This window comes from Felis catus, chromosome C1, assembly GCF_018350175.1.
Source record: "Felis catus isolate Fca126 chromosome C1, F.catus_Fca126_mat1.0, whole genome shotgun sequence".
Lineage (NCBI taxonomy): Eukaryota > Metazoa > Chordata > Mammalia > Carnivora > Felidae > Felis > Felis catus.
The window spans coordinates 48,360,531-48,387,755 of NC_058375.1; the positions used below are offsets into that span (position 1 = coordinate 48,360,531).

Here is a 27,225-nt window from a genome sequence, read left to right on the forward strand (position 1 = left end):
ATCTGAAGCAGGCTCCACACTGACAGCAAGAGAGCCCTATGTGGGGCTCGAACTCACGGACCGTGAGATCATGACCTGAGCCGGAGTCGGATGCTCAACTGACTGAGCCACCCAGGTGCCCTAGGCCTCACTTTTTCTGTCTATAAAGTGAGAGAGTTGGTCTGGACCAGTTTGCAAACCTGATGTAAATGTATCCTGAAATACAAATTGGAAGATACAACTACTTTGCACTGCCCCACGCTCTGCTTTGTGTTCTGTAGACCTTAATTGATTTAATCTTAACAAGCTCTGCCTGATGGACAGCATGGGAAACTGAGGCTGACAGAGTTATATGATTGTCCTAAACAGATGGTAGAGCCAGAATTTAAACCCACGTCTACTGGGCTCCAAATCCCAGCTCCGCCCACCATGTGTTGCAGCACTGGAATCCCTCTGTAAAGCATTGCTGGCCCTCAGACTTATAAAATCACTTCTGATTCTAGACACTGCCCTTGTATTCCGAAGAACGCCCATTTATGGAGAATCAGGAGACAGTGTGTTCTTTTGAATGGGGCTATGGGAGATGGAGGCACAGAGAGGTTAGAGTGCTTTCACAGAGTCAGAGTCAGAACGTAAGACTCTGTGCTAAGCTCACTGTGCTGTCATGTGTTTACTCTTTATTCACTCTTTCATTTGCCACATATTAACCGAGGTTCTCCTGTGAACCAGCAATCACAGGCACTGGGGACGCAAGCACAGAGAGAATGGGGCTGACCCTTGAGGGGCACAGAGTCCCCTGGGGCAGTGGTGGGGAAGCAAAGGAGGGGGCATGGAACCAGAGCTGTCAGAGGACGTGCTAATCACCTTGATAAAGGAATATACAAAGTGCTTTCGGGGGGGGGGGGGGGGGAACAATTTGCTTCCAGAAGGAGTTCTCTAAGATGAGTCTCAAGATATAAGTGGAGCTTTAGCCTGTAGGAGAAGATGGGGAGGAAATTCTAGAGCAAGACTATGGCTCATTTTTGGTAAGGTATGTAGGTCCTGGGACAAGAGCCCGGGATACTTTCCTGAGTGTAGTAGGAAATGAGGCCCGGTGGGTAGCCTGGGCTTGGTTTGTTCAGGGCTTATTTGGTGGTCAGTGGTTCTTAAGCAAGGGGGAGGGAATATCTGAGATCCCTTTGGCAGGGATGAAGAGACTGGATTAGGGGTGAGAAAATGTGTGTGTGTGTGGGATTAGGAACTAGTCTTCATACTTTCCTGATCACAGTGCTTTGTTGGCTTTACTTTGCTCTTAAGATAAATCCCCAGATTTGTAACATGGCCCAGAAGATGGTGTGTGACGTCATTTTCACCTTACCCTCTCTGCTTAGGTGTATCCCTCCCTCGTCTTGCTCACTCTGTCCCCAGGAATGCAGTCAGGGCATCTCAGACACACTCTGTTCTTTGCCACCTCAAAGAGGTTGGCAAACTCCAGGCCATGGGCCACATCTGTCGTGCTGCTTATTTGGGATGTTTTGGGAGCAAAGAATGGGTTTGACTTCAAACGGTTGAAAAAGGATCAAGAGAAGAATAATGTTTTGTGACTTGTGAAAATTATGTAAAATTCATACTTTCGTGGCCCTAAAGTTTTATTGAAACACAGCCACCCTCATTTATGTATCGTCTGTGGCTGCTGTTGCATCCCAGTGACAGAGCTGAGGACTTGAGACATAGACTGTGTGCCTGCAAGGCTGAAAATATTTACTCTGTGGACCATTAGAGAAAAGTTTGCTGACCCCTGGTCTTGATGATGTCGTGATACTGTGCTTTCTGCCCCTGAGTATTCTTTCCTGTGCTCAACACTGATCCTAACTCATCATTTAGGTCTTAGCTTTATGGTCGTGTCTTCAGAAAAGCCTTCCCTGACCCTGAAATAAATCAGAGGTCTCTTGTCACAGTCTCTTACTTCATTGTATGTTTTCATAAATTGTCACGATGTATCATTTTGTATGATGATTTGCATGGTGCTTGGGTCTTCCAACCATTGTCATCCATCTGGGGAGGGAGAGCCTGTCTGTTTTGTTCCTGGCTGTTTCTCTACCCCTGGTCAAATGTCTGCTGTATAGTAGGTAGTTAGTAAACAGTTGTTGAATAATTTGGGTGGCTCACTAAGGGGGGTGTTGCAGTTCTCCAGGTGAGAAGTCATGAGGTGTGAGGTAGGCACTGTGGGGTGGAGAGGAGATAGGTTCCAGGATTTTTAGGGGCTCATTTCAGCAGGACATCGGGGCTGATCGGCCGTGAGGGGCGAGCTAGATGGCAGAGTCGGAGCTGACTGCTCACCTCAGTACTGCTGTCATTCACGGGCTCCTTGCCCTTAGCCTGGAATCGGATGTCAGAGAGAGTCGGACAGAATCTGGAGTTCAGACTTCCCAGAAGACACAAGTGATATACTAGGACCACCGCAGCTCTTGGGCAAAGTCACTTGGGTCCTGGTTCTGCCATATGGAATTTTAATCATGTCCTTTACATTTAAGGTTTGTGTGTTTCAGGTTGACGCATGTCTCCTTAATAAGAATTGTCAGATAAAAGGAAAAATGCCATTTGAATTTTTCATAACCCCCAGCAGTCTGGCTTTTCCATTTGGTCTCAATGATTCTGACTCTCATCTTAATGAAGGCCAAATGTAAATTAAGTTCTGTCAGGCTGGAACAGCTGGAGTCTCCTATCTTTATAAACATGAAACATTGTAGGGTAACAAGGTGCAGACTGAGGGAGGTCAAGAGAGTTAACGGCTGATGCAGATTCTGACAGCTCAGTGTTAATGGAAGATAATTAACTGGCTTGTAGGGGCTGCATGGAGATATTCCAACCCGACTTTTAACTCGTTTTCTCTTTTTGCCATTGTCAGCAGAGCAGAAAGCTAATCATTTTAGTTTGAGATTTTCATTGTTCGTTCCAACTGGAACCAACTGGGCTGGAATGTCAGAGGGTTTTATTGACGGGTTTAGAAAATACATCTGCCCCTCCCATCTCCACAGTCCGTGCCTCTCTGCTTCTGTTCCCCTGATAATGTACTGGGAAACTGAAGAAATGATTCTGTGCTTCTAATGTGCCTTTTTCTGTGTATACAGATTCCTTGGAGCAAGCTGGGAGTTGGCATGCCCAGAGAGGTGGTTTGAGAACTTTGTGCTAGCTGTGGAAGAAATCAGTGGAGTTCTTTACAGGAGGAACTCTTGGGAAAAAAATACAACAAACAAAAAAACAAACCAAAAAAACCCCACAAAACTGTTGGAGGTCAGGAAAGCCTGGTTCTAGTCCCTTCTGTGACATAAGAGGCTTGCCTCAGCTGTTTTTAGTGCCTTGTCTGGCTTTGTTCTTCCATTCTTCTTGACAATGTAATAACATTTGTTGTCTTATCATAGATTTCTTCTTGTCTTGAAACTTTGTGAAAGATAATGGTCAAGTTCCTTTCTTTGAAATACACCATTTCTTTTTTTAATGGCAATTATGGTAGGTACTGTGGTCTTTTTCTGTTATTCTGGCTTGAAGTTGCATGTACAGATCTATTACTGTTCACCTCATTCATCAGACCTTAGCAATGGGCCTAATACAAGATATTGAGGAAATTTGGCAGGTAAAACACAGTTCTGTAACAAAGGTACAGGCTTTGAAGTCGGGCATACTTGCATTTAAGTCTTTCTCTGCCCTTTACCAGTTTGGGGACCTTAGAAAGGTAAATCAACTTCTCTGAGTCTCAGTGTTTAGCTGTAAAAGGATAGTAATATCAGCCTGGTGGAACTATTGTAATTTAGTCAGATATTTGTAAAGCATTTTCTGCAAGCGTATATTCAAATAGTAGTTTAATCTTCATTTCCACTGTATTTAAAAATGTTTGTGTCAATTGATGGGCATGTCAGTAGTATCCTATCACCAACTGAGAGAATTTTAAACACTAGAATATCTCATTTACGTAGCTGGCTGTAATGAGTGGTATTTTCCTGTTTGACTAATAACTAAGGAAAACATCTAAAAACCACCATGAGTTTGTCAGAGACCATCAGAGACAAAATCCAGTACCATCATACAAAACATATTTTCAGAGGCATTCATTTATGTGAATCATCCACATCCTATGTGTAATACCTATACCAGAAGGCAGCCAGCTTTGAACTTGAAGCAGATTTACCTAATGCCATCTACTATTTCCCCTAAAATTCACCATTGTCTCCACCATCAGCATTATTTTATTTCACAAAGATTATTTTATTTAATCTTCACACCCGTCTTGTGGGGTAGATCTTTTTTTATGGATGAGGGAACTTAGGCTCAGAAACGTCAAATGGCTTACTCAGAGTCTCCTACTGTGTGAGCAAACCTGCGTCGGGAGCCATACCACTGGTCTGCCCCCATCCCCATCCTGTGGGGCCTCTGTCATTCACTGTGAGAATCCAGAAGTGGTCTTTGCCTTCAAAAAATCGCGGTGTGATTGGAGAAGAAAGATACAAACTCATCTAAGCAATAGGAACAGAATAAGGCAACAGGTGAAAAGAGTAGCCAAAGCGTGTGTCGTGCTCATTTTACATCTAGCACTTTTGCAAGCATTTTATCTGTGTTAAACTCCGCTAATCCTCACCTCGACCGTATGAAGTAAGTATCCTCTCTTACAGATGATAAAATGGGCTCAGAGATGTTATGCAACTTGCCCAAGGTCACTCAGCTAATAAATAGCTAGGATCGGAACCTCGGCATTTCACATGTAGAATATAGGCTTATCACCATTTCTCCCTACTGCTTTCCTCTTCCAGTGTTGGCCTTGCAGGGTTTGGATAAATTAGTTCAGGGAAGAATTTGTAAGTGATAACTTCAGGAGGGCCCGAGGCCAGGAACAATGGCTGGTGGGTTCTTTTTTTTTTCCTTTAACCAATACTGTTTATAGTCTCCCATGTGATGGGCCCTGTGTTGGGCACTGGAGATCCCAAAGTGAACAAAACAGGTGAGAGCCCTGAGTAGGCTTCTGAGAACTTAGATTCTAGTATAGAGAAGCAGAAAATAGACAAGGATATATCCATAAAGTGATTATATTTTCTGGTAAATGCTGTGAAGGAAAAACACAGATAAGCAGATTTGGCATGGCTGGTGTGTTCTCTCTTGGGAGGTGTTGTTTGACCTGAATGCTGAGGTTTTCAGGAAGAGAGGGCAGCAGGTTCATGAGGGGAGGAAAGTTACCTGTGAGATTAGCAGAGGAGGTCAGCGGGGCTGCGAGGGTGTGAGCCAGGCAGAGACTAGTGGACAGTGGGCTGGAGCAGTGGGTAGGGGCCAGCTCCTGCATGGCCTTGAGGCCATGGGCAGGAATTTGGATTTTATTCTAATAGCAGGGGGAAATGTTTGATGGATTTTAAGCATAGGTATGACATCTGTTTTATGACTTAAAAAAATCAATCATTCTGGCATAGTACTGAGTAGGTAATAAATATTTGTCTAACAATAACACACTTGACATTATAATGTTAAAAGGAAAAAAAATACAAGACTGAATGTGTGGTCTTAGGAATGTATTTGTTTTAAGAAATGATCAGTAAAAAAAAAAACAAAACAAAAACCTGGCTATGTATGCAAAAACCACTAATAATGGGTCACCATCTATGGTTGGAAGAGTTTGCTACTGTGATAGCACAGTGCTCTTGCTTTTATTACTTATTAGTAGCTTTTCATTAAAAAAAATAGTCTTATAGACCTGGCTAACCTTTCTGGTTTATACTGCTTCATTATTTAGCATGGGATTTTTTTTTTCTTCTTAGGCTTGTTTTCCTTAAAAACACTGACACAGTATTATTATCCCAATATACAGATGAGGAAAACAAGACCCAGAGGGCTTACGTGGCTTCCCCAAAGCTACACAGCAAATAAATGGTAGAGCCAGGATTCTCACCAAATCCGGCCTGCCTCCAGCTCCGGCCTGCCTTCACTGGCCTTCACTGCCTGTTCTGAGACCGCTCGTTTCCCGCAACATGCCAGGGGCTGCAGGCTGGCGGCCCACAGGCTGAATCTGGTCCCCAGATGGGTTTTGTTTGACCTACCCTATGCTTGAAAAAAAAAACTCTCTCTCTTTTTTTTTTTTTTTTTGGAATTGGTTTTCAACATTTAAAAACTAAGAAATTTCACATAAAAATCCAGATTTTCTGCTTCTTTAGAAGAAATAACAAAAGGATTTGGCAGTCCTGGGCCCGCATTCCCATGTGGAAAGAATTGGCCAGTGCTGAGTATGGGCTGCCCCCTTCAGAAGGGGCAAGTGTCCTTCATTTCACAGCCATCCCCACCCAGCTTGCTTTTGCTCATTTCCTTTTCCAGCACTACCCTCTAGGCGTTTGGATTTGAGACCCAGGCTGTGGGAATTTGTTCAAGGAATCCATCATTACTTTTCCCATAACAAAATGCTTAGAGAAGTGGAAAGATTTTCCAGATGGCAAACTTCTTGGTCAGTGGCTCTAGGGATGCTATACCCATATTCACACACCTCTGAGTCTTTGCTCAGGGTTTTCCTTTGCCTGGCAAACTTAGTGTTTCTTCCTTCACTTGGAAAAACTTACACGAATTCTTCAAGACTCCAGGAAGCCTTCCTTGGCTTTCCCCATCGAGTGTTGATTAGGGTCCTGCCCTTTGTCCCCCATGGCATCCTCCCCTTACCCCTGCCCTGGAACTTATTACACCATATTACGTCTCATTTATCTCCGTGTCCCTAATGCCTAGGGCACTGCTTAGCATCTAACGCTGATCACTCAGGAAATATTTTAACAGAGGGATGGATGAACTGGTGAACGAATGTACCAAATTGTTTATCGTGCCCTTTTTGATTGTTGGGTACATCTGACCATCTGTTCCATTCCCAAGTAAAGATCTACTACAGACCAAACGTAAGTTCATTTTCTCTTCCCCTTTGTGGAAAGGGAAGTTTGGAGTATTACCACTCCTTTCCACCCCAGAACCACCCCTTGGCTGCAGTCGTGTTACTTTGAGTCATAGCTTGTTTTGTGTGTGAAGTGAAGGCCTCACATTGAGGCAGTGACTCCTCCAGGCCAATCTCCTGTGTCTTTGTGTCTTGAGGCGCATAGCCCTTGAAGTTGCTTCCTTTACCCTGCAAGAGAATCCAACACCTATGTACTGAATCAAACAGCCTCTCTTATGAGTGTTCATACCGGGGCCCTGTTACATTCAGACCAGATTCTTTCCAGCCTTTGAGCAGCGTGGACAGTGTTGTCAGCTGTTGTTAGGGCCTCTTTTGTGGATTTTCTCTCCAGGGTGGTCTGCCCATCAAGTAGGCTTGGAACTAAATAAAAATGGAGTGTTAAGGCCGGTGCCCTGCCTTCATTTTATTTACCTGGACAGCGAATCCTTTCCTTATCATCCTGGCATTTGCATATTTGACTTATGCCAAATATGTATTGTATTGTTTTAGCTTTATAGTCCAACAAAGTAATTCTAAAAAGCAGACCAACAATAACAACAAAAAAAGGGCTTGGTCTGATAACTAGTAACATTTAATAGATGTCAGCTATTATTACTTAAACATTTTTTTTCAATGTTTGTTTATTTTTGAGAGAGAGACAGCGCGCGAGCAGTGCAGGGGCAGAGAGAGAGAGGGAAACACAGAATCTGATACAGGCTCCAGGCTCTGAGCTGTCAGCACAGAGCCCAACGCGGAGCTCGAACTCAGGAATGGCAAGATCATGACTTGAGCCAAAGTCAGACGCTTAACCGACTGAGCCACCCAGGCACCCCAATGTCAGCTCTTATTATACCAAATTTTGTATTTTACTTTATGGCTTAAGGCAGACTAATGTCTATTTTCTTTTCTTCTTTTCTTTTTAAAAGAAACTTTTTTTTTCTTTTCCAAATGTTTATTTATTTTTGGGAGAGCAAGAGAGAGTGAGCAGAGGAGGGGCAGAGAGGGGCAGTACAGAGGATCTGAAGCGGGTTCTGCACTGATAGCAGCAAGCCTGATGCGAACTGCGAGATCTTGACCTGAGCCAGCGCTGGACGCTCAACCGACTGAACCACCCAGGTTCCCCAATGTATATTTTCTTTATTTGATCTATGGTATGGACTTGTGGGATAAATACTACTATTTGCTCTATCTTACAGATGAGTACACAAGCCTCAAAGAAATGAAATGATTGTCCACAGGGATTAGGATTGCATCTTCAGTGAAGGTTCACACGGCTCTAAATTGTTTTTTTCGTGCTCTACCATGTTCCTTCTCATTTGGGTTGATGGATTTTTAGCTTGCTAAGAGCAGGGACCAGATCTTTCTATCCATACCTGGCTGTTGTATCCCTAGAACCTAAAACAATGCTTGGCATGGAGATCATACTCTAAATACTTGCTAAATGAACTCATGTTTCCTGGTCAGAGCCAGACTTAGGGCTGGAGCAGTGAGGCCAATGTGCCTAGCTTTTCTGCCAGTCTTCCTGACCACTGTGCAGGGGTGTCTGCTACATCTAGGTGTTGCCAGTGTAATCAGAGAGGCAAGACCAAGATTGCTAAGTTTGGCTGCTTTTATGCCCACATGGGATGATTTGATATAAAACAAAAATTGAAAAAAACCCTCTAATAGTGGCTAAAATGCACCTGTTGAAGGGAAACACTGTCTTTAGAAAAGACACAAAAAAAAGACAATGCATTTGATGTGTGTCCTGATAGAGGAACTCATAAGCACCATCAGCCTCATTGAGGTGAACTGTCACCTTGGAAATCTGGAAGCTCAGGGTAGATAGTTGATTGAGGCAAGGGAGGAGGCAGGCCAGAAGTTAGGAAAGATGATAGATGGGCTTCTTCTGGAAAGAGAAGTCAACCTCATTTCTCTAAACATATAGCTTGGTTTTACTTTTTTTTTTTTTTCTCTCCAAAATGAGAATAACTGTTCTGTTGTTGTAGGGACATATTCATTTAATTGGTGAAACACACTTTTTGTCTGGTAACTACTATGTAGAAGACAATGTCCTTGGTGATGAGACAGAGTGGAAGCCAAGAGTGTCCTTTATCTCAAGTTGCTCCCAAGTCAAAGACCAAGGAAGAGGCTGTGAAAGCCATTTTCCCCAACATTTTATTATAATCTTCAGACATACAGAAAAGTTGGAAGAATTTTATAGTGAATACTCAGAACCATCACCTGGATTCTGCCATTAACATTTTACTATACTTGCTTTAGCATGTGTATGTCCATCCATCTGTCCCTCTATCCATCCATCAGTCCACCTTAAGTTTTTGCAGTAAGTTGAAACATCATTACACTTCTGAAAGCAGTTTGAAATGTTAAAGACCTTTACCTTTTTGAGATCCTTAATTCTGTTTAAGATATTGACCCTGTTTGATTGCTATCTGTAAGCATCGTCAACACCTGTACTTTATTTTTATGTTATGTTATTATTTTTACTTATCCTAGATATTTATTAAATATCTACCATGTATGTGCTTTTAAGTTTGCTATCTTACTTACTTCTTCTGAAAGTCCTGTGAGGTAGATGTTACCACTTCCTTTGCAGATAATGAAGGTGAGGATAAAGGAAGTTAAGTAGATTACCACTTACTGACTGTTGCATCTAATACAGATGAGACACTTGGGTAGAAAGAGCTAGTTCTCCTAGTTCAGGTTTCAAATCCCAGATAGCAACTTTGATTGAAATTTTGAAGTGAAATATGAATTTTACAATGAAAAGTTATCTAAGTTGTCCTTAGATAGACTCACAATTAAAGAATCATGCCTAAGACCCTCCACTGCACAAATTCCAGCCCATTTCTCTTCGTCCTCTTCCTCCCCTTGGCATTCATCTTAAGTGTTTGTAGTTCAAAAAAATGAGTAAATGATGTAACTAGTTCCTTACCTCATTTGAACCTGAGGGTCCCGGAAGCATCTCTTCGGCAAAGACCTCGTTCAAGGATTATCTCTGTGCACCATGCTGCAGCCATTCTGTTGGTTGAGTGATCATACAATTCAGGGATCTCCTTAAAAGCCCACGTCTCCTGAATCCTTCTGACCTCGGTAAGGAAGTCTGGTCTCAACTCTGCAGCCCCATCAGTACCCGTACGCACACCCTCTTAAAAAGCTGCTTTAGTTTGGCTTCCAAGCTTTATAATCTCAACAGTCAGTGTCTACTGGCTCAAAAATGCAAGACTAGGGAGTGTTCAGAGGGAATGAGAGGGCTGCCTGGATTCGTGGCTCTGCTTTCCCTGGCCTCTGTCTCCCATTCGGGCTTTGCCAGAGGGTCTGAACTGTGGTGCAGAGACATTTTCTCCCAATAATGATACGTGTATGTATAGAGTATTGGAGCTTGCCCAAGTAAAGCAAAGCAAGCAGTTAGGAAATAAGATCTCTTTGCCAATTAATTATTCATAATATTTTCAATAATGACTTATCTTCCCTAATATAATTATTATTATTGCTTCACCATTGACTCGTGAAAATTATTGGTCATGGACTAGCACCAGTCCATGGTCTGGCATTTGGGAGCACCTGGGCTCCATGACCCCTGAAGTCCTCCTGCAGAGCTGGCATTCTGTGGATCTGAGATAGATGAGAAGAGAATCAGGACCCGAGTGAACCCTGCTGCACTTGGCTTGGCATGAGGCCGTGTGGTCTGGCTTTGGCTGGGGGTCAGAGACAAGCCCGTGGACCTGAGAAAGAGAGTGAATCACTGTGCAAGTATTTATTGAGCACCTCCCTTGTCCTGGGAAGCAGCAACTGGACAGTAGTGTATTGGCCTTGGAATTCAAGTGGCCGGGGTTTCACTCAGGCTTTTCACTTACTCTCTGCAATTCTCTTCACTATGGGCCTCCTGTTCCTGTCGATAAAATGGTGTTAACGGCAGTATTGTGTCTCTGTGTCTTAGAAGGTATTTGGAAAGTTGTAGAGCGCTGGTATAGTGATGTATTTTTTGATGAATATGACAGAAGTAGAATGGAAATTAGGTCTGTTTTTCATATACTTATCTCTGGATGCAGGTAAGAAGGCCAAGAGTGAAGGGAAAAATTCACATTGTTTTGGGGCAGGCACTTAAAAAAAAAAGCCAGCGTGCTTAATCTTTACTGACAGCTTGGGGCACAGGTATTACTGTCCCGTTTGAACAGGTGGCAAGAGGCTGAGAAGGTTCACCTCATGCAGCTCATGAGCGGTCAAACTGGGATCTAACTCAAAATTTTTCAAGTGTGTGCTCATAACAGCTCACAGGCCAAGCCCTGGGGAGAGTGTAAGAGCCTGAGAGAGAGTAAATCCATCCTCAGAGGCCCCTAGCAGACGTTTCCAGAGCAGTTTCACTGACGCTATTGTTGGTGACTTATGGGGTCTGGTCTTCAGCAACAAACATGCTCAGGATGATGACTATGAGTACACATTTTATTTTAGTTTATTTTTTATTTTCTTAATGTTTTTTTAAGTTTTTTTATTTTGAGAGAGAGAGGGAGGGAGGGAGCGAAGGAGGGAGAGAGAGAGAAAGAGAGAGGGAGAATCCCAAGCAGTCTCTCCATGCTGTGAGCATGGAGCTCAAGGTGGGGCTTGATCTTGTGAATTGTGAGATCATGAGCTGAGCTGAAATCAAGAGTTGGATGCTTAACTGATTGAGCCATCCAGGCTCCCCAAATGAGTGCACATTTTAGAAGTCTAAGAACGGGGTGTGCTAATCAGTTCCCACCAGAATCAAACAGGGACATTCGTTCATTCAGCAGACATTTATTGAAAATGGACTTTATTCCAGGTACTTTGTAAAGTGCTGGAAATACAGCAGTAAACATTAGAGTCCCTGTCCTTAAGCTGCTCATTTTCTAGCAAAGGGAGAGGAGGGGCAGAAATAGAGTCACGGTGCACTTTAAGTTGGATGGAATTTGGGTCCCTGTGAAAGTACGTCCCCCTTAGGGGAGACGAGTCAGGAGGAGGTGGTGTGTAAGCTGGGGCTGATGGTGGAGAGGCTGTAGGTAAGCACTTGGGGGGCGGTTTGCAGCAGGTAGGTCGGGTAGGTGGACTGATGCTGGAGAGGTGGAAAGGAGGATAGAAGACGGTAGGAGGAAAGGTCTCCTGGGGCTACAAGTACAGTACATGGGAAGGCAGTTCAGGGAGTCCATCAGAAAGCACCTTTTGAGTCCCATCTGTGTATTCAATGCTATTCATGATGGGAGTTTCCCTTCTGCACATGGATAGATCCCATGTACCCCAGCCACGGTCAGAGAAAAGCTGGAAACTATCTGCCCCACCTTTTCTGACTCTTCCATCTCGAGGGCCTGGAGGTGGAACCCAGTGCTCACATGGCTGCAGTGTCCTCCCTCGGCAGAGGAGAAGCGTCCTCATTTCTGTCACATCAGGACCAGACTAGACAGCGCCCCAGAGGATGAGGCGTGAATTAACCCCTCTTGTCCAGGAGGGTGGGACTGAACACCACGCAGGGGCTCTTTCCACCTCTCCCTTGGTGGGTGTGTGACTCAGAGGCGGTGACATCAGCCATGACTTCATTCGCCCAGAGGAGAGACAGTGTGCAGACCGAGAGCGGGCTCTGGCTTCTGCCCTTCCTTCTCCATGGTTTGTCTCGTCGGGGACATTGCCATGGTCCTGCTGTTGTCTTCCACACATCTTTTTCATTTTTCTTTTTGTTCTGGCTTTCTCATTGTATTCATTTCTCATGTGTTCCCATGTGTTTACTTCATTCCATCTCCCCTCTCTGTCCTTTTGCTTCTGTCTTTATTTTCTTTTCCTTCCTCTTCTACTTAATCTTTCCTGTTTTTTTTTCTTGTTCATCTTCTCTTTTGCCTTCATCTTCCTTCCTTCCTTCCTTCCTTCCTTCCTTCCTTCCTTCCTTTTCTTGTGCTTTCTCCTGCTCTGTCTCAGAAATGGCAAAGTGGTCCTCCTGTCTCCTCTCTCCTCCAGACTTCCCACATGGTGTTCTGTCCTAACCTTTCTAAAACTGTATTCACAAACCACCCCCACCCAGGACTGATGGTAGCTCCCATTCTCCCCTGACCTGAGTGTGTAATACAAATTCAGATTTCTTTTTACTGTACTTCAACATACATCACTCAGGCTAAACTTCTCAGGATTCCTTTTCCATGGCCAGGGATATATATAGCTGATCCTTCTCCTGAACTTTTCTCAGCCAGTTGTGCTGGCTGGACCACCATCCTCCCGCATCTCCCGTGATCTTTGCCTTCCCTCCACACTGAGGTCAGACACTCCTCCCACATAACACCTTTCCCTTGGCTGTTTGCCCACAGCTGTCTCTTTCTATCACGACTATGCAGCATCCTTAGTTTGTAACAGGCATTGTCAAACTTGAATTATTCTATACTGTTTATACACCTGCTGAGGGTTCACATGCAGACCCTTTGCTTCACCTACTCAATAAGCAATGTGAGGATCGGATCCAGCATATGCCTGACTTTTCATGCAGGGTCCTAGCACACCTGACCACAAACCAGGGCTGATGGACAGATTGTAGCATGGCCAATAAATACTTCATTTGAGAAATAATTATTTCATGTGCACTGTAGGGATACAGCTGAGTAAACAATGGGCCTCCCCTTAAAGGAGAAAATAGTCTTGTTGGAGAGACAGGCTCCCACATAATTTGAGAAGAGTAAGGAAGGTAGAAGAAACAAATAGTTACTGGGGATGTGCCAGGATGAGCACGTTAATATGTATAAACTCACTGAGTTGAATCCTACTGACAGTACTAGAGTTAAACATTGCTGTAGATGAACATGAGACCCATAGATATTAGGTGACTCTTGGCCAGAAGTAACACAAGTTTTGGTAGAAGAACCAAAGTTTGAACCAAGATGTGTCAGTCCCTGAAGTTCCTGCTCCTTACTGAAGATGGATACGGGTCGTGCTGTTGACATTCTAATAATGAGAACAGTCATTTAGGAAGTACTTACTATGTGCCAGATGCTTTAAACACTTCACAGACATTGGCTCATTTGTTCCCTCATCAACTTTATGGTGGAGGTGGTGTTACTGTTCACTCTAATTATTATGGGACAAGGGAGTGGAAGTGAAGAGTATTTAGCTTTCCCAAAGCCCCATGGCTATGAAGTATTTGAGCCAGGATCTGCACCCCTGCTGTCTGGCTTGTGGGAAGAGGCGGCAGAATGTTCAGGGGCACCTCCGTGTAGAACAGCATATTGCAATTTTTAGAACTGCCAATGCATCAGTCCATTTGGAGAATCAGGGGTGGTGAGGGTGCTGAGAGGTGAAGGTGTTGAGAGGTGAGGCTAAAGAGGGAGCTGGAGCCGGGTCACAAAAATCAGAGAGTGTTCAGGGCCCTCTCCAACAACCCTTCACCAAAGATGCAAGAGATGTTCTTTGGAAGGGATGTTTTCTGTGGTGTTGGGCTATTCACATCCACTATAAGAAAGAGGCTATGAAGTTGTGCTCTTTTTCTACTAGTTGAGTTGTGAAGGGATTTCTCTGTTGTGGACCTCGTCTGTGCCCTGTAGGAAATGACAGTGGCACTCTCTAACAGGAAGGATATATATGACCAAATAAAGCCCAAAGAAATGCCAAATGGAACGGTAAAGCACACTGCCCTTTATGGTTTGGGGATAGGTAAAGTTTGGGTTGAAGGAAATTTGGGGAAGAAAGAGGAGGGGGCATTCCTGTCAGTCAGCCTGGACCTGTTACCAGCTTGTCCTCAGGTGTCCTGGTGCACTGGACTTTTGACAGAGTGCTGTTCTGGTCTCAGCCCCCTTTCCAATGGTGCTTGGCAGCCATTCAACATGGTGTTGCACTGACCCAGGAGTCCAAGCCAGGAAGTGAATGAATCCATTTTCCAATTAAAATGAAACTTCTCCAAAGACCTGCTAACCCCAAGAAGAGAAATTTATCTTCCTGGCATTCTGGCTTGGCTAGAATGTCTCTGCTCCTAAGTCAGATGGTGAAAAGCCATTAACTTGAATGAGGAAAGAGAAACTGGGACAGTTCTTATTCACAACCTCATTCATTTATCCATTCATTCCTTATTCCCATTTCCACAAACTCCTATTTAGTTTGTACATCTCTGCTCATTTATTTTTTCATCCATTCTGCTAACATTATTCATCATCTATGTATCAGATACTATCCTAGGACCTAGGAATAGAGAGATTGAAAAAAGCATAGTCCCCCCTCCCTTCCCCCGTAGAGCTTTCAGTGTAGTGAGGGAGACAAACACATGAATGGATAGGATGGGAAGAGCCATGATAGGCATATTCACAGGGTACTAAGAGGGCATAGCCTGGGAGCACCTTACTCAGCTTCGGGGATTCAGAAGATTTTGCGGAGTGGATACTATCTGAGTTGAGTCCTAAATGATGAGTCCATGTTGGCCAGGTTGAAGAGGGGTGGGTATTCCAGATAGGCTACACTATGAATGAAGATATAATGGTAAGAAAAAGCACAGTATATGTGGGTGATTCTAATATAGTATCTCAGAGTGATCAGAGATGAAGCTGGTAAGACGTGGATTGTATATGCCATGTTAATGAATTTATTTTTAACTCCAAAGGTAGTAGAAAACTTTGAAGGACACAAGTATATTAGATTGAAAGCTCCCTGTCAGTGGTAGCTCTTATTGTTTGCTCCTTTCCTAGCATTGGGCACAGTACTTGACATGTAGAGGATACCATATAAATACTTATTGAATGAATGAATGAATGAGTTATTTATATAGTTAAATGTACATGTTAAATAGGCTATTTTTTTATTAAAAATTTTTATTTTACAGAGAGCATGAGTGGGGGAGAGGGACAGAGGGAGAAAGAGAATTTTTTTTTAATGTTTATTTTTGAAAGAGAGAGACAGCGTGAGGCAGGGAGAATCAGGGAGAAAGGGAGACACAGAATCTGAAGCAGGCTCCAGGCTATCAGCACAGAGCCTGACATGGGGCTCGAACTCACCGCAGTTCATGACCTGAGCCGAAGTCTGGTGCTTAGCCAACTGAGCCACCCAGGTGCCCCATGAAAGAGAGAGAGTCATAAGCAGGCTCCATGCTTAGGGCGGAGCTGGGTGTGGGGCTCAATCCCACAACCCTGAGGTCATGACCTGAGCTGAAATCAAAAGTTGGATGCTCAACTGACTGAGTCACCCAGGTGCCCCATACATAGACTGTTGTATTCTAATTGGCTGTGTAGGTGGTGGAATTGAAAGGGGGTAAGATTTGAAAGCATTAGTTAGGGTGGAAACAAACCACCTCAAAATTTAATGGAGGATAAAACTAACCAATTATTTACTCCATAATTATGCAGGTTGCTGATTTGGGATGAGCTAAGATAAATGATTTTTCTGGTCTTGACTCTTGATTCAAGAGTAGAGTAGATTTCTGGGGTAGGGTTTCCTGATCTTGGCTTTGCTCAGCTCTTCTGCATGGCTGGAGCCTTGGCACAGGTGGTTCAAGTAGGAGAAGTTCCCTCTTACTCAGCCTTTTTGATCTACTGAGGTCTTCAACTGAGTAGATGAGGCCACATTGGGGAGGGCAATCTGCTTTACTCAGTCGACTGGTTCCAATGTTAATTTCATCCAGAAACACCCTCTCAGATAAACTCAAAATAATGTTTGACCACATGTCCTTGTGTTCTCTCATTGTCCAGCAGGCCTGGCTGAGCTGCCTCACCTGGCAGCACTATATTCCAAGAAGACAAAAGCAAGGTGTTTTGAAGCCCGTGTTCAGAAGTAGCCCAGTGGCACCTTTGCTCCATTCCAGTGGTCAAAGCAAATTGTAAGGCAAGACCAAGTGAAGTGGTGTAGAAAGAGATTCACCTCGTGATGAGAAGAGCTGCAGGGCTATATTGCAAAGGGCATTAATACAGGGAAGGGAAGAATTGTGGCAACTTCTAGAGTATGCCATAGGTATGATAGCAGTAATCTGGGCAATGGAATGTGATGGACTGAAAAAGGATAATGATGATACGAGGTAGTCTGATGGTTAATTTTATGTGTCCACTTGACTGGGCATCAAAGTGCCCAGACATTTGGTAAAACGTTATTTTGAATGAATGATGTTCCTTTTTTTTGTTACTTTTGGTTGGGGTGTGTGTGTGTATAAATAAATAAATACATCCTTTTGGTTCTCTTTGTCTGGAGAACTCTAATACTAATAAGAGGTGGAGACCTCATCATGAATTAATTGGGAGTTTAAATGATATGGATGATTGGATGTATGCAATGAGAGAGAAGGAGAAGTGGAAGATGACCATTTGGGTAAGTGTATCAACTGACAAAGAAATCAAGGGGGAGGAAAACATTTTGGGAAAAATAACAGATTCTTTCTTGCACATGTTGCATTAGAGGTGCAATGGAACATCCAGAAGGCATGTCTCAGAGGAGAACATGGGGTTTGAGATTTGGCAAATCAGTCATTCAATTTGTAAGTTAGTTGGAATAGTAGGAGTAATTGAGATTGCCCAGGCAGCATGTGAGTAGTAAGAAGAGCATTTGCGTGAGGGAGGAACTCTGGGGAGTGCCCACGCTTAAAGGGCAACTAAGGAAAAGGTACTCAAGATGGAAAAGCAACGAGAAGGTCATGAAAGGATCCAGAATGAGGTATTAGGCAAGGCCTCCTCACCTCTTCACTTGTCCAGATCTTCTGCTTTCTTTCATGTCTGTTCCAACACCTTCTTACCCATTCCAAAGCCTTCTCTTCATATTAGGACTCCCTCCTTTGCTCCCTCCTGTAGACCGTACCACCCACAAGGAATTGTGTTCTCTATCACCATAGCGTCTCTCCTCCTGGTGCTTTTGCGTTTTATTAATGCTTTAGGGAGGTGGGCACCTGAACTAGCACTGGGCTGGTCATTAGAGATCTCCATTTAATTTGTCTTACACTTATCTGTGTGTGACCTTAGGACAGTGTGCTCCCTTTCTGGGTTTTAGTTTCTCAACTTTCAAGGTGAGGTTGATAATTTCTTGCCTTCCCTGCTCCGCAGAATTATACAGAGCAGATGAGATCATGCATGTCAAAGTGCTTTGAAAAACATGGAACTCTGTGGCAGTAATTGGAATGAAACTTGTCGACTTCTCAGGCACTCTACATTATTTCATTTGTTTCTCACAACATGTTTGGAGATAGATGCTAGTAATATGGCACTTGTGGAAACTGGGACTTAGAGAATTAATTTGCCTAAAGCTACACAGCTGGGAAGTGGCAAGGCCAATAATCACACTCAGGTCTGCCTGATGTTCTTAGAGCCCATATTCCACAGCCTTGTCTTCCTAATGCGTGTGGTGGTGTCACATCCCTGGCAAAGTCAGCTTTACTAAATATGATCAGTTTTCATGAAAATGAGCATGTTTTTTAATGGTTGGGAAATCAACACTAGTGTGGGTTGTTAAGTTTGCCTTTTTGTACAGTAGTTGAGCCTTAGGAGAGATGGTGGGGGAGGATGCATATAAATCTAGTTCTTAAGAATGAAATAGTTGAAATTATACAATGGATTTATTTCGTTTCACAAGTAAATTCTCTGATGGTACAGTTAAATAAATCCTTCTCTAATGGGGACAGTCTGGCCAATTCAGACACTTGTTCCTTGGGTTTCATTCTCAGTAGTGGCACAGATACTTAGTCTACTTGACCTCTAGGCTTCCGCTCAAATCTCTTCCCCATGAAGCTTTTCTGGCAACCCTAACCCCAAAGCCTTTTCCCTTCTCTGAACCTTGTCTGTGATTACTCATTAGAGGCAAATATATGGCCACACACAAAATATTATGATAAAGTTATGAGGCTGACTCACCAAACCTGGGTATCAGGCTCATTACATTATTGTCATACATCATCTTATTAATTACCTTTTCCATTGCGCACATCTTCCTCTAGCTCTGCTCTAATTTTCTTTTGAAAGGTCTTGATTTGAAATTTCTTTATACCTTCTGAAACTTTTTGCATTTTTTTTTTCCATGTATGAGCTGGCTTTTGCCCTCCGAGAGTTTGTCATTTTGAGGTGGATTTAGGCATGTGTATATATAATTGGGCTACGACGAGGGACTGGAGGGATTCGCTGAAAGGGTGACATTTGAGTTGCATATGGATCAAAAGTAGAAATTTGGTGTTGGGAGAAGGTGGGGAAGTCAATCAAAGTAGAGGCCTGGAAATGGAGAGGAGCATAATGCATTTGGGCAAAGTGAAGGCAATGAGGTGAGTACCGGGTGGAGCATGCTAGGAGATGAGCCCAGAAGGATTCATCATCATAATGGCCAGGTTGGAGCCAGGGTGTTGAGTGTCCTGAGAGCCATGCCAAGGAGTTCAATGTGATTCGAGGCCAGGAGGAGCTGTCGGACCATTTTAAACAAGGCAATGTAATGGTAAGTTTTCAGTTTTTAGCAAGATGCCTCTAGTAGCACAAACATCTCAGCGTATCTGCCTGTCTGACTTGAAATAGGTCCGGTGTTTGGTCTTTTTCTTTGTGGACGGGAGGTTGAAACACACAATTGTTTCATTCATTCTGGGAGGTTTCTGGCTGGGGATTGTGACCCACTCCATGTTTTCAGCGTCACTTTTCTCTTAAGAATGACACTGAGGATTACATTTTCTCTTTCTTCTCTGGCCTATCAGCCTGTGCCCTAATTTGGAGTCGTGAAGGTAGAAGGAGGATAAGATGTTGCTTTCTCATGGGTAGTTATGCTAGAAAACAACATCATGAGTGCTTGGGCTCTTCAGGAAGGATCATTTACTGGGTGGGGAATCAGGGAGCTCTGTTCTCTCCCTTTTTGTTTTTTGTTTTTTTTTTTTTTTTGTTTTTTGTTTTTTTCCCACTGCACACAGCAGATAGCCTAGACAGAATCTTTGTGCAATTAACAACAAAATACTTTTGAGTTGCTCATCTCTACCTTCTCATGCCGGTTCTAGGCCCTGATGTCTCCTGACATACACTGAAGGACCTGCTTTATGTCTCCTATTAGTTCTTTCAACATCGAGCATCCAGGGGATACCTCGCTGCCTCCCTGGACATGACAGAGAGAGGGCATGGGAGAAATTCCCATCTCTATGCCCTGAGGCTGTCAGGGCGGCCGCTGCCTGGCTCTGAATCTTGGGTGTATGTCTCTGCCTCCACCCTCTGCTGAGCCCCGCCACTGTGTGCGCTTTGAGTTGTAACTTCCCCCCCAAGAAATGCTGTGGTTTCATGAAGTTATAGGTGATTAAAAAAAAGGAAAAAGTTGTTCTCTTTGGTTGCTTTCAAGCCTGGGGGATCGCTGAGCTCAAAAGGATTGTTATTGGAACGCAGAAGCCTTTAGGGCCGAGTCCTATACCCCAGATCACAGCTGATTTCTTTTCTTTCTTGAAAAGACTCATTTTTGTTAGTTGCTTGGTAACTGGAGGATAGGCTGAACTCGTTCCGCACAGAGAGCTTTGAGTGTGAACTGGCTTCAGCTGTCACATGATGAGATACGGCTGAAGTTGGTGTGTGTTGAGGGCCTGCTCTGTGCTCTCTGTTTCTGGTACACCATCTGTGCGTGGAAGGTGTTATTAGGAAGTTAAGTGAGCTGCTTGGGATTGGAAGTGACCTCTCTCTGAAAATTTTTTTTTTTTTTAATGTTTATTTTTGAGAGAGAGAGAGAGAGGGAGGGAGAGAGAGAGAGAGGCGCGGGGGGGGGGAGGGGCAGAGAGTTGGTGGCACAGAGGATCTATCTGCTGATGGTGCAAAGCCCGATGCGGGGCTTGAACTCCTGAACTGGGAGATCATGACCTGAGCTGAAGTCAGTTGCTTAACTGATTGAGCCACCCAGGCGCCCTTGAAAAATTTTAAATTGTGTACAGAAATGTGTTGGAAAAGGCTTTTGTTTTTTTTTTTTTCTGTAAAGAATGGCTGTAGCTTCCATTATGAATCTCCCCAAAGGCCAAACCCCACATCTCTGATGGGTCTGGGAGCCTCAGAGTGGTGACTGTGACATAGAAGAAAGGAGCACTCAGTTTAGAGCTACGAGTCCCATGTCACTTTGGCGTAAGCCCTGTCTGAAACTGTTTGTACATCCTTAGTATGAGACTGCCGTATATTCGCCTACACACCTCTGAACCACCCTGAGAATCACATGAGATGAGGCATGCGGGGGCTGTTTGTGAGCTGTGGACAAATATAGGAGTGCAATCACGGTGTCTTCATGCAGGCCCAATGGTTACAAAAATAGAAGTAATTCAGTAAGATTGAGGCCCTCAGCTGGGACCATGTACTGGAGAGTGGGATGGAAAGAGAGATTTTCCCACAGAACTGGATTAAAAATCCATCCATGGGGCTACATGCTCTTGGCCCATCTGGCATTTGATGACAAAGCACTTGTGAATCATGTAGCTCAACATAAAAACAGCATGAGATCGTCACAGATAGTCTGCCAGCATCTCAAAGTAAGAGATCAGGCTTTAGGAGACATTCCCTCTCATCCTGGCAAACTCTGCCCTCTTCTCTTTGTTGTTGTTGTTGTTGTTTAAATTTATTTATTTTGAGAGAGAGAGAGAGTGAGGCAGAGAATCTCAAGCAGGCTCCACCCTGTCAGCACAGAGCCCAATGCTGGGCTCCATCTCACCAACTGTGAGATCGTGCCCTGAGCCGAAATCAAGAGTTGGACCCTTAACCGACTGAGCCACCCAGGTGCCCTTGCCTTCTGTTTTCTGGCTAATCTCCAGACTGCTTTTGTAAAGGAAGCGGGGACTGCTGGTCTCTGTTCCTCCAAGACCATGCCTATTCTTAAGGATACCTCATACCTCTAATTAGATGCTTCTGGCTTCTCATCCTATAGAGAGAGGTTGGACTGGGGTATGTGGCTTTGGTAGATGAAGCTGGCATGGTTTCAAGAAGAAATGATGTTCCCTGGCTGCCTCATGCCTCCTGCCTGCAGCGTGTCTCTTTTTTTGGCAAGAAGCTTCAAGTTCTCTTGGAGACATTTGCTTGGGTCCCATTGTCCACAGCGGATGTCCCTGTGGCTCCAGGCTGAAAGCTCTCATTATGCAGAGTCTTTAATGACCGTATACGAGATCTAACAGAAGCAGTTGTTTTTGGAGTTTAGGAACATTGTTCGGCTTTGGCTTGAAGCACTGGGTGTTGCTGCCGTGGTTTAGTGGTTCATTTCTGGTGACTGGCCTTGGATTTCTGGAGCCCATAGAAGGAGGCTGCGTTTTCTCTTTCTCCCTAGAAACTGATCACTGAAACCACAAAGCACATGGAAAGAGATTTTGGGGACTGCCCCGAAGGCATCCAAGTCGTTTGACTCACACAGTTTCAGACTACCATTTTCTGACTGTGACCTATCAGGGTATGAAGATACTACTAAGGCACAGCAGTGTTAGGCACATTCGGTCAGCTTTAAGTTTCACTTTGTTTACCGTTAACGTGTATGGGCGTTCAAAGAGCTTAGCCCTTCCTAAATGTAAGCTTTCACCCCAGTGCTTTGGAATTTAAAACAAATAAACAACAACAGTAATAGGAAATTGGCTTCATGCTGCCATTTACATCTGAACCCTTTTGATGTTACTGTCATTTTAATGGGACCCTGTACCTGGGATTATACTCAGTTTCTCTGTTGTGCACAGATAGTCCATATAGTAGTGATAGGGAAGGAGGAAGTAGGAACTCAGAGAATTTGAGGGCAAAGGTAGATAAAGGCCAGTAATATGTCTGTAAAGTAGTCGTAATAATACTCAGAACTTTCCCTCATTCTAAGGAGATAACGCACGCGGAATCCACTTCTAAACTCTGAAGCATTACTCACATGAGAGAGATTGGAAGGTAAAAATGAGCAGTTTGTCTAGTTGTTCAACAAATATTTATTGAGCGTCCACTGTGTGTCACCCTCTAGCGGACAGTAGAATACGTCTCTTTGGGAACTTCTTCATCGTGGCCCCCTGGTTCCCCCAAGAGCCCTGTATACTTATGATACATTCCTTTTAGTTGTAGCCACTTGGGAAGGAAATAATTGAAACCAGGACTTGGAGAGTTGCCTGGATGGTAGGAAACCTTTCTTGCTACCGCTTCTGTCTGCTTTACTCTTCTCTTTGTGAAGTTCTGCTTCTCTAGGTACTTGGCAGAAAAGGGCCACTTCAAGTTTCCAAGTTTATCTCCCCTCCAGTTCTATTCATAGGCAGAAGTGAAATGACTCCATTTGGATCCTGAGTCTAAATTCATGGGAGAAGGAATCTGATTGGCTCAGTTAGGTCACATGTCCATCCCTGGTCCAGTTAAGTGTGTAATAAGCAGATTGGAAGCAGGTGGTTTTTACCTCACAGCTAACTGTCCAGTCCTAGGTAGGGGGAGGAGAGGAGAAGGTTGTGGGATATATCATAGTGCATGAAAGGAACTAGGCTCTTTGACATTGTAGAGCTTATAATCTGGTGGGAAAGAAAGATAGCACGCAAATAATTGTGGGATGGTATGGGTTGTAGGAGAGTCAGATCCACCCTGAGTAGGAGATCCTGGAAGGCTTCTCCAAGGAAGGGTGGATAGGGTTAACCAAAGGGGCAGGCGACTTGGGTCCTGGGAAGCCACAGGGGGGTAGTTGAGGAATTCCAGACAGAGGTGACAGAGGAAAGAAAAAGCCCAGTGGCAAGAAAAATTCTGACCACATTGGCACTGCGGAAGAGACTGGAAGAAACAAATGTTTAGGTATCTTGTAAGAATACCTTGGTTCTGTGCCATTCTCATTGGCTTAGACTGGAAGTTCTTTGAAGGCAGGGACCAACTTTTTTATTGCCTTTGGAACCTGTTGGTGTGGGGAGAATTTTACATGGCAGGACATATTCTCTTCCATGGGGTAGTTTCTTAGGGTGGTTTTCTTCCCAACTTAAAACTGTTCAGCTTTGAAATCTTACTGGATGCCTTGAAGTGTATCCTGTGGCCCTTCACGAGGAAGATAGATTGCATTCCCCCACAGAGTGTGCATCTTCTCCCTCTGGGTTGGCCAAGGGGATAAAAGGGAGATGATGGCCATTTGGGGAAGGATCAATAATTGCCAATTTTTCTTTCCTCTATAGGTACTACTTTTCTACCATCCCTGCCCCCTGGCCCCCAGCCCCTGAACAGATGTTTTCTTGGACATTGTTGGCTATGCTTTTGTTTTGAAAAATTTGAAACATTATTGAAAGAGGGGAGGGGTAGAAAAAAAGCCCATAATTGATTCTAATATGTATTTAATTTGGCAGAACTTAAGAGAGACTTGCTGGGATAAGGCGGGACATTTCTTTGATCTCCCAGACTTCTTATCGTGGAAGGCAACAGGTGTCACAGCACGGTATGTTAATTACAAGTTGGATTTTATTTGCGCTCATCCATTCTCGGGTGTCTGTATATATATTGCTTTCTTAACTCGCTTTGACTGGACGTATTATTTGTACATCTGCATGTGATTTTACATACTTGAAACATCTTGAATCCATCTTCCACGTCCACTGCACATGCCCAAACACCATTGTTCCCATGCAGCCTGGAATGTTGGTATCCAAGGTGAAGACCATTCATTAAAATTGGACACATTTGAAGGAGACATGAACAGTTCGTCATGAAATGTGACTGTTTTTCTAAAGGTGCCTTTTACATGGTGAATAAAAGAAAAATATTTTTTTTGGCTCCTAAAATGAAGGCAAGAGATCTGTTTTTCAAGGAAGTTGATTTTAACTGGATAGGCCCTAAAATTGAGGCAAAAGATATGTTTTTCAAGGAAGTTGATTTTAACTGGATGGGTGTGTTGCTTTTTATAGTAATATACCTGAATCACTGCAGAATGTAGAGGTCTGTATGTTGAAGTCACAATATTTTTCCGTAAATTATGAATATTATAAATAAGTATGTGCTACATGGCAGAGACAATTTAAAAAATAGTGTAAAGTAGCAGCCTGCTGTAATTAACAGTGTGTGTGTGTGTGTGTATTTAACAGAGACAGGTTGGACATGAAATCACAAAGTATGCAAGTCTATTGTCATCCTGGCCTCAGATTTCAGGAGATACATACGGAGGGGCAGTAGGGCAGGGTGGGAGATGGGTTTTCTTACCTTGAAAATAATTTAGATAATTTATGTTCAACAAATCTGTGAGGAAGGGGATCATTCCCCGAGGACAGATAAACTATGTATATATATTGTGTGTGTGTGTGTGTATATTATATATATATACATATAATATATACACTATATATATTATATATACTATATAATATAGCATATATATTATATTTATATTATATATATACTATATAAACTATATATATAGATAAATATATACTAAATATATATAGATAAATCTATATATGCTAAATATATATAGATAAATCTATATATGCTAAATATATATAAATATATACTGAATATATGTAGATATATATACTATATATATATACTAAATATATATAGATACATATATATATATATACTGTATAACTATATATAAACTATATCTATATCTATATATCTATATCTATATATTTAGGGAGAGGCAGGTGTTGAATCTTAAAGTCAGCTCCTTCAGGGAAGGCTAATCGTCCCCATTTTCTTTTTTGTTCAAAGTCAAGAGAAGCTGGGACTACGAGTGCCATTTTCTTGTGCTCTTCCTGTCTAGCTCACTTTGTATGATTTAGAACTTTTCTTATAGAGAGTTGATAAGAGTTCAGCATTAGGGGCTTCCAGAAAGGAGATAGTAGAGGACATGTTTCGCAGGCACATCATTCTTCATCCTTTGCACACCTCAGGTACTTAACCCTGTCTGGGGGAGCAGGCTCTTGGGGATTGGTGTGAACTTTACCCCCAGAAGGCACAATTGAGTCACTGTTACACTGCAGTCACCAGCGGGGATGTCAGTGTGTGGATTTTAAGATCTCATCTGGGGCATTCCTCTTTTGGTGTGACATTAATTGCCAGAGGTTATTTCTGGAAGGACCTTTCTCCAGGCTTTTTTCCTACCTTTGTGCAGTAGTGAAAGAAGTATTTCCATCATTTTAGCCAAATGGACCTATTAGTTAAAAGAGTGCTAATAGTGGGGGTGTTGGAAATACCCCATTGGCCTGCAAAATTTGGGGACTCAAAAATAGAACTACACATAGAGGAGAACCTTGCTGTCCTCTTTTTCCTTGAGTGTTATTCAACCCAGGGCATTGACTTCTTCCCTGGTTCTTTCTGATGGTGCTGGATAGTCTACACTCCCATTTCCTGGTCTCTGATGCCATAGTTAAGACCCCAAGGAGAGGACTTCTTGGGGCTCAGATTTAGATGACATGCATACCTACTGTGGAGTCACAGTGTCATTTGTGGTTCTACATTCTGCCAGACAGGAGTTGTGTGACCTTGGGCGTGTCCTTTCCTTCTTTGAACCATACTCTCCTTATGTTTAACATGGGGATCAGGATACCTATCTTGAAAACTTGTTGAGAGGATCCTGTTAAAGCAGTCTTTCCTAACTAGCCTGAGTATAGGAATCAGCTGAATCATTTTTCCAAAGCACAGTTCCCCAGGGCTTCCAGTTTTAAGCATATCTCACCTGGGATGTCTGGGAATTTATATGTTAAACAAGTGCCCCAGGTGGTTATATATGATTAGGTAATTTTGGACAACAAGGCTTAACAGAATATACATGAAAGTGATAGATGACACTAAGGTGCTTCACACCTGTGAGGGATTGAAAGTATTAAAAACAGTTAAAGGACTTGGTAAATTTCAAATGGAGAACTTCTTGGCCCATCAGAATGTTCTCGGGGGCTTCTGTCCCCACCCACAACAGTCTGAAACCCTCAGGAAGCAGAAAGGTTAATGCTCAGAAATGATTTATTGGCTGTCCGGTTATCCCTGCCATTTTTTAAAAATTGACTGTGACACCCATGAGTCATTCTCTTTTAATTACTACAAATTTGCAATTCTCGCTTCCTCCCCTACCCTTGCCCCGTACTTATGAGTACCTTCAGAGACCTCCTGTCCAGTTTCCCTCTCCTAGAGCAGGGCCTGTGGACCTTGGGCACCAGGGATTGAGTTTCTCTTGTGAGGTGGTTGCCCTCCCCCTGGAACCCCTGTTTCTTATATCTATCTCTCCTGTTCATTCCTCAGTCTTTCAGCTCCTCCTCCCTTCTCTGTTTCAGCCTGTGCACTATTAGGATGAATCAAGTAAACCCTCTCAGGTCTCTCGATTGTAGAATTGGGACAGTGACAACAGTCCATGGGATTATTGTTTGGGCTGACTAAGGTCACAGAAAAACTTCCAGTGCAGTGCTGAGAAATGTTTTGAAGGAATTAGCCATTTTATTTAGTTCCCTTTCTCTATCGATTTTGGCAGGAAGTCTTTGCATTAAGTGTCTGGCATAG

General features: G+C 43.3%; 1 protein-coding gene across 16 annotated transcripts in view; it reads left to right on the plus strand.

Annotated features, from left to right (window-relative positions):
- The window catches only part of FGGY (FGGY carbohydrate kinase domain containing), a 418,575-nt gene that overhangs the window by 46,415 nt on the left and 344,935 nt on the right, over window positions 1-27,225 (plus strand). For all 16 annotated transcript variants that reach the window (XM_011284961.3, XM_045035922.1, XM_045035926.1 and 13 more), the window contains one exon: window positions 24,087-24,175. In XM_011284961.3, coding sequence (XP_011283263.1) covers window positions 24,087-24,175 — 89 coding nt within the window. The remainder of the gene's footprint in view (window positions 1-24,086; window positions 24,176-27,225) is intronic.